The sequence below is a fragment of the Stegastes partitus genome, unplaced genomic scaffold (assembly GCF_000690725.1).
Source record: "Stegastes partitus isolate 25-593 unplaced genomic scaffold, Stegastes_partitus-1.0.2 Scaffold6, whole genome shotgun sequence".
NCBI lineage: Eukaryota > Metazoa > Chordata > Actinopteri > Pomacentridae > Stegastes > Stegastes partitus.
The window spans coordinates 1960759-1969194 of NW_007577737.1; the positions used below are offsets into that span (position 1 = coordinate 1960759).

The window sequence follows — 8436 nt, forward strand, 5'->3', positions numbered from 1 at the left end:
TGTGAATGAACCTTGTTCAGTCTGTTTCCAGTCTTTATTGAAGTTGCCTGCAATTACTTTTTAAATCCAGCAGATGTCGCCATTGAGTGATACAGCAACACAGTTTCAACACAGTGTCGACACAGTTTGGGAAATGTGCCATACACCCAATGAGGCCTCATCTGCCCATCACTAACTCCTGGTTTATTCTAACCTGGCATACACAGCATCTATACGAATATCACATCTCTAGTTACCGTCTGTTGTTGATAGTCAGGGAAAAAAAATCAGAATACATCAGCTTCACAAAGCCCTGATTGTTGGACTTTGCGTCTGGAATGGTCCTTTTGGTACCACGACATCATCAGTACTGTGAGGACTGCTGTTCTGAACCCCAGAGTTTGGCCGTTACCCTCTTGGTCATCTGAAAGCAGATCTACTGAGGGAGTGGTGGATTTGACTGAGAGCCTGAGGACACAACGTACGGCGTTACAGTAGCCACCTGTCAATCACAAGGTAGTCCCGCCCCCAAACATCCACAGCTTCTGTGTTTTTTTTAATTTACAAAACATCAGGCTGTATTCTAAACTCCTAAAATGAGCCACTGAGACCATCAGCTCATTAGAGAAATGTTTAGTGCACTAACAGATGAAGGACGAGGTCGGTTGGCTGGTGGGCTCATACACTTTTATACCCTTCATTCTGCACCCAGGGAGCTGCCCCCTGCTGGCTACTGGGCAGAATGCAGAGATCTAATGGCTTTGTTGCACCTCCTGCTGCCTCAGCAGGGCAAGAAACATCCTCAGGAGCAGCTCACATCATCCTGGGTCCCCATGTGTGACCTGTCGCCCTCAGCCAGGCGCTACAGGTGCATCAGGACAAAAATCAACAGACTAAAACCCAGAGCCAGAACCGCTCTGAACTCCCACAAACACTGGTATGGTCCATTCCCACCACCGGTCCTGTGACTCCACTCAAGTATTCTCTCTGTTTGCAGTGTGTCACATGTTCTCAGGTTTAATCTACCACAGGTGCCTCCGCTCCTCACTGCTGTTGTAAATACACACATTTCTACATCCATTTCATACCTACTGTCACTTATTTATTTATTTATATGCATCTATAGGCTTCACAAACGTCTGTTTTTTTTTTTTTTTATCTTGCACAGTTTGTTAATGTATAGTTGTTCTTTGCACTGAAGGGGATTGGACCCAATTTCGTTGTACTTTTTTTGGTATAAAGACATTAAAGGATTCTGGTTGTGGTCCTGTGGCTGGCATGCTCTGAGTCCACCTATCAGAGGAGTCACTGACAGTGATGTGAGCCCTGTACTGGGGTCTGCACAGGGTCTGGATCGACGTGTTGGACAGGGATTTCCACCACCAGCAGAGACACACCAGATGAGGGAATATCTGGTGGGTCAGCCTGCAGCACAGTGACACGGGCTGAGAGAGCCAATGAAAACCAGCTGGTTCTGGTTTAACGTGGGTAGGGTTGCCACTGATTATCTCCTTTAAAATGTCAGTCCAAGATGTCCTGTTCAGTCCACAACCCCGAGACAACCAGAACACCATCACAGAGTGGGACTCAACCACAAAGTATTTAAGCTTCAGCTGCAAACAGAGAATTCAGACTTTGTTCTCAACCCGATTGATTCCTAAACCGCAGGTAATTAATTCATTAACTGACATCTAATGCAACAGCTGAGACGCTGTTTCTCCTTTAACATCTGAAGGCTCTCAGTCCTCCAGGTCTGGGATGTTCTCGTAGGTTAATTAACTGGACTTGCTTGAGTTTCTAGAAGTTTCCAGAAACAAGCTCAACAGGTAACATGGACCAGCACGTTTCAGGTGTGTTCTGGGAAATGTAGGATCCAGAATGTATGGATGTAAACAGGAGCTTACCTTCACCTCCACTGCTGGTTCTGCTTCTTCAGTCCAGTTAATTAAACTACGAGAATGTTTCATTAAATCTTTTAATATTTGCACAGAACGACTCGAGAGACCAGAACATTTCTGACTGACCAGCCCAGGCCTCCTGGACCTCTGTGTGACCGAGTCTCGGTACTCACGGGTTCGTTCAGTTCCACCGTGGCACTCTTTCCTTCTCCATCCGACACCGTGAACGTTTTTCCTGTCGGCTGAACCTGGAAGAGCAGAAAGCAGACGTTTGTTTGTTTGTCTGTTTGTTTGTCGCTGACGGCGGAGGTCGAGCTGTAAACCGGACGGACCTTTTCTACGCGTCCCACGAAGCACACGGGCCGGCTGATGTGCTGCGACAGCATGGAGGTGTTGATTCGGGGCTTGGGGACGTCCAGAACTCCTGCCATCTTGCCGCTGCTGTTTGGCGCTACTGGGCTCGGAGCACTGTGTCACGGCGCGGGAAACGTTCGGTTACACGATTTCTATCACGGGGTAGCCTGCGTGGGCGGAGTTTGTACGTTTACGTTGAAAAACCGCGGCTAACAGCGGCTAACAGGGAGAAAAATCAAACGCTCCCTGCTTGTGCCGCGACACATCCGCTGTGGTCGGATATTATCTTCCCCAGAAACACCAACCAACAGTTCCGCTACGTGTGGACCACACGAACCGGGGAGAGGAACTCTGGGGGACGTGTGTAGTTTCTACACGGACCTCACCGAGACGGCAGCGTCATAATAACACGGTTATAGCGGAGAGCGGAACAGCGAAACATTTACCAGGTTCTCCTCCGCGGTGTTCGGTAGCCGAGCGAAGCTAACACCGAGGAGCTAATGTCGTTAAACTAACCGGTAGTAGAGAACGATGAACTGACTTCAGGACCGAGCCAGAACTTACCGAGCCGAGACAGTGAGAGGCGGTTGTGCTCTGTAGAGACGGAGCGGGTGTTGATGTTAACGAGGATCTGCAGCCACAGCGGAAAGCCAGGGCAGGGTTATCTGGACAGCACCGTTCATAGCCCAGGTAGTTAAGACAGATACAATCAGTCCACAGAACATAAACACAGTCATTAATTAGCTACATTAAAAGCAAAGGGGCGATCAAATCCATCCATAAAAACATAAATATAATCATCAATTAGAGAACAGATTAAATACCTCCGGCTGTCATATACACAACGAAACAGGAACTCTGTGATGAGGTTTAAATGTTCCGACCAAGAGGACATTATTTTGTTTATTTATTTCCATCGGTGATGAGGTCAGATGAAACGGGCCAGTTTCTATCCGTGTCCAGCAGAACCTTGTCAGTCAGCAGCAGTGGACCTCATGTCAGCCGTTAGAAACAACAGTCTGTCTGCAGCCAGGTACTCTTGCAGCAGAACCTGTCAGGTTGGAGGCTACAGCAGAACACTCTGGTGCTTTAACGCCTGCTGACCTCACATCCAGGAGAGGAGGGCAGTAGCTTCACTGAGCAAAGACCAGAGTATCACTGTCCCACCTGCCAACAGAGGACGATGCACACTAGGACTCCACACAGCCAACTGCTACCTAGAATACCAGTGTTAGTCAGTGACAGAACCGCCCATGAGGTCCAGAGCCCACAAGCTGTGACAACATGAAGGTCATGGACTGCTGAAGCCACAGACTGTCCATCATACTGCTGGTTGTATCCCGGAGGTGACACCGTGCATGTTTGGACTCTCCATTCTGACTCATGATTAGCAGCATTAACTCTTTCAGCTCTGCAGAACACCTCAGTACCATCTTACCATGGTTTGACTTGATGTCACTTCACTTTGTACATGCATACCCACATCTGAGGCAGTGGAGACACAAACTCCTGAAGCTCACTCAGCGATAGGACCAACTTCCCCCTCAGCCAGACGCCCTGCTGGACATCTGCCTGACCACCACCTACTACAAACAGGGTGAAGGTTGCTACAGACAGAAGCTCTCTGGTATCACCCATTGGACCAACCCCATGGAAGATGTGAAGAGCAGAGCACTGAGCTCTTTAAGGGGAACAACATGTGAACATTCATTCATGGAGGCGTGTGAGCCCTGGGCGGTTAGTGAGCATCAGCCATGTGAGCTAGAGTGACTATAGACATCCTCACCAGTCAGGTAGAACTGAAGATCAGAGGTGTAGTGTCTTCAAGAACTTAAAAAGGAACTCCAGTTGCTCTTCAAGAACTTCAAAAGAAGATCAGTTGCTCTTTCCTGACACTTCTAGGATTCAAGTCACAGCAACACACCTGTCACCACTTTGATTAAAGTCTGTGTGGTTGCATTTTATCAGTATGTTACCTAGATTAGAGCAGCAGTATACTGATATAAACTGGCTGTTACAGGTCTAATTATTAGACAGCAGTCAATTTTTGACGTACGATCCCTTTTTGTCCTTGGATCAGGTTTGAGAAAAAACCTCCAACTGAAGTCATTCCAGCGGCTAAACATGTCTGTCATCTAACAGCTGAACACTGAATGTCACTGATCTGTTCGTTTTAGTGACGCTTCAGTGTGATAAAGTGAATGCTAGCAGCTCATGTGATGTTTGCAGTGACCTTTGGTTTCTTCTGTTGACACAGGATCATCATGTTCAGTTTCCTTGGATCCCGCAAGGACTCGAAGAAGGCAGCAGCCGACAAGGAAGTAGATGGAGGCTTCGTTATCATCGGTGAGACACATCAGCTCATACTAACATGAAGCAAACACTCTGTTCTGTTTGTTGTACTGCCATATGTATATAAAAACAACCTGCTCACAGTTATTGTTGCACTAGGGATCAAACGGTGGTAGAAAGCAGAGTGACCCTTTAAACACGGTAGGTTAGATGGTTGGTTTAGTGTGTTTTAGCTTAAAGTGTTTCTGAGGATACAACATGTTGTCAGTTTTAATCTAGAAATGGGGAACTGTCAAAATGACAGAATGTCAAATGGAGTGATTCGTGATGTTCTCCAGCATGTACTGTATTACAGTTTGTCTATGCTCCTGTGTGGACACGCAAATGGATGACAACAACAACAACAACAACAAGCAGCTCTGGGCTGCAGCCTACCACAATAAAAATTAAACTGAAACTAAACGTTTGTCAGAGGATCGGCTTCATGCAGTCAGTAGGTTGTCAGTTTTCATCACAGCTGTTTAAACTTTTATTTCTCATCATGTATCATCGGCCCTGTCATCACATACACCACTAAACTGGACAGCATAAAGCTGACAAGCTCACTCTGTCACCCACTGCGGTGAAGTTTCATCTGTAAAGCATGCACTTCCCCATGCTGACCACTATGGGCCGTAGTCTCTCATACAAAGCTGAACAAAACTGTGTGGTAATGAGGTAAAATATACCAACATCTTAAAATGTTGGTAAAATATACCAACATTGTGAGCCAGTGTTTTTGATAAAGTAAAAGCAACTAGATGCAAACTGGTTATCAGGTCACAAAAACAGAATACTGCCAGTGAAGGACTTCATGAATGTTATTCAGCTTCACGGTTATAAAATAGCTGTGAAGGAAAGAAGCACCACAGAAGAACATGTTGGTGAAGAGGCCGGTTCACTCTGTCTCATGATCACTCAGCACAAAGTGACCGAATCTGAAATACCACAGATTTCACAATTTCCTCATCGTGTGACTTTGTTTTATGACTCAGTAAATCCAGTTCCGCCTTGACATCGGAAACAGCCACATCATATCCTGTGGTTCCCTTACCTGCATCTCATGGGCTCATCCAGGTGTGGAGATGTCAAGGTTAGCGTGACATATATGACCACCAGTGATCTGTATTATACTGATGTCATGCCAGTCACCTGAACACAGCAGATGTTTTATCAATACTCCTGGCATCAGATGTAGTTGGCAGTCAGGCTTTACCGTTAGCCATAATAACTACAGCATAACGAGCAGGATAGGATTTATTCGACCCCAGCGTCCTGTGTTATCTGGCGTGACCCCAGTCAATGCTGCTTTACATCCTTCCACTTTAGGATGACCAACTTCTTTTCCACTTAATTCCCACGGGTCACGGTTAATCGTAAATCAAACTTGATTTTGCTTCCTGTACCAGAGAAGGGCTGCATCGTTTGCTGCTAATCCTCATTTCAGCCTTAATTGGAGAAGCTGGTGAAGCAGACACAGATGGTCAAGAGCTGCATGTTATTTTTGGCAAAGGAGGACAAGTGCTGGAGCCAGACTTTCTCTTTCAGACGTAGGCGACCAACCGAGCTCACAGACGTTCCCTGTAGACTCTGTTTACTATTTAAACATGTTCTCTCATTGAAGATGCCTCAGAGTTAGCGAGTCGCTGCTAATATAAACCTCAACATGTCAACGATGACGTATATAGCTCCAAAACATGGGCTTAGCTGACTTTTCACTGGAGCTGGAGTCGACTTTCAGGAGCTGCAGAGAGTCTTTCTGCTTTAGTCTGAGTCTGTTTCACTCCTGTAGCTTCCGGTAGATTTAAACTGAGCAGAGCAGATGTCCATGGCTCTCTACTGCTCTAACAGGCCACGCAAAGAAACGGGTCACGTGTGTTAAGTATTCATTGAGCTGTGATGGTCTGCAGCTCTCTTATGGTCTTTGGTGCAGTATTCTAAAACAATGGTCATGATAATCTTTATTTTACTTTCACTTTCAACCACCGCAACAGGTTTACACAGTGCTTCACAGTGAGGGAATACAAGTCTGACTGGTGGACATGGAAACATCAAGTCATTTAAGTGTCTGTACCATGAAACAAGAGGCTAAAGGACGAGATTAGAGAATAAATACAAAACATGAATCAGGTTGTATTTTTACAGAACTTCAGTAAAAGGATGAGTTTGTTGTGTTTCTTGTTGCGATTGTCTGTTCTTTAACACTTGGCTGGTTCGAGTTCATCACAACTTCAGGGCTGCAACCAACCTTAAACGTGTCATCAAATAAGCTGCTGGTGACTTTGAAGAATGGTGTGTCTATAAAATGACAGAAAACAGTTGAAAATATCAGTTATGATGACCAACAAGGTGATGTCTTAAATTGTTTGTCTCCAGGATATGCAGTTTAGTTTTATGCTGCACATGTCTGCAGCAGACTCCTCCAAGCAAACCTCCTGCTACGTAAAAAAGAACCAAATAATAAAACCAACTAGTTGTGCGTGGATGTCTGCACTGGAGGATAATCAAGGCTCAAGTCAGACTCCTGAAAGCTTCGATTAGCTTCAGATAAACTTATTTATTCTCATAATGGCCAGTATGAAGAGAAGGAATAACACCATAGCTGTGAGTTTGTGCAGAAGCTGAGATGAACTTTTGAGGTCACTGCACCAATAAAAGATTAGAGAAGAAGAACTGGTGAGAAACATCATTCCAGCTGATGGTGGATCAGATGGTTGTGATCAGGGCTCTGGGCCTCGGTGGGTCTCTGAGGATGACACTCCTCCTCTAGTGGAGACACATGGAGCTGAGAGCAGAGACGGTGACAAGAGTATGAAGGATTTCATTATGAGGACAAAGCCAGTTTGGCCATGGACAGGAGGAGGAGGAGGACAACAGCACCACCCTCTCACCTCCACGTCCCACCAGCGCCTCTACTCACGGCCAGTAGATGAAGGGGATCTGATTCACTGGCTGTGTGACAGCAGCCTGCTGCCAGAGTGTAGCCCTAAAATAGTCACAACATGCACTGAGAAGAAATGACACTCCACAAGCTTTTACTGGTGCCCTTTACACAACTCTAGTCTATTTATACAGTGACTTAAATATCTGGTTAGCCAATCAGGGCGGTGCTGCTGTCTCTAAATGTAGCCCTGTGATAGACTGGTTACCTGTCCAGGTGAACCTGCCTTCACCCTGAGTCAGCTGGGATAGACTCCAGCCCCCCACCACCCAAGTGAGGATTAAGGTGGAGAGATGATGGATGGATGGATGGATGGATGGATGGATGGATGGATGGATGGATGTTTTGAGTTATTGTGGCTGCTGTGACTCTACAGGTTAGGCTGGTATCACACCTCTCCACCTCCATCATAGAGATTCAGAGAAATTAGGAGTTGCACAAAACACAATATAAATCTCTGCAGCCTTCTAAAACCATTTGACATGAATCATTTTAAACTGGAATCAGTGATCTCCATCAGGATCAGCTCAGTGTGGTCCATCCTTGCTGTAGGAACTGAACCCTGTTTAGTAGCTTTATCACTGATGACACCACATCATTGTTCTGTGTACAACATGTAGGATGGACCTCCCTATAAACTAGATCCTATGTTATTAATTTACAAAACTTTCTTATCACAGGTTCCAAACTACCCCACATCTTATGTTCTCACAAACAGAACTGACTTGGAACCAACTGCAAACTTCCTCCTTGCATGAGTCTCGTAGTTATTGTTTATGGTGCATCTTAGTTGTGTTAATGTGATTGGTTGGCTGGTTCTGGGTGTTTCCTGCTCCCTGGTCAGTCTCAGTGGGACCACCACTAAAGCTTTGATAATAACCACATGATGAGCTGAATCCTTGCTTCTTCGGTATCTATTCTTAGTGAAGTGTC

The 8436-nt window shown here is 45.7% G+C and overlaps 1 protein-coding gene across 1 annotated transcript in view; it reads right to left on the minus strand.

The window, feature by feature from the left end:
• The window catches only part of rpa3 (replication protein A3), a 5147-nt gene extending 2745 nt beyond the window's left edge, over window positions 1–2402 (minus strand). Inside the window, exons 1-2 of the mRNA XM_008281393.1 lie at window positions 2210–2402; window positions 2051–2125 (exon numbers count right to left, since the gene is read on the minus strand). Of these exons, the coding sequence (XP_008279615.1) occupies window positions 2051–2125; window positions 2210–2308 (174 nt within the window). The 5' untranslated portion in view covers window positions 2309–2402. The remainder of the gene's footprint in view (window positions 1–2050; window positions 2126–2209) is intronic.
• Window positions 2403–8436: the final 6034 nt, after the last annotated feature.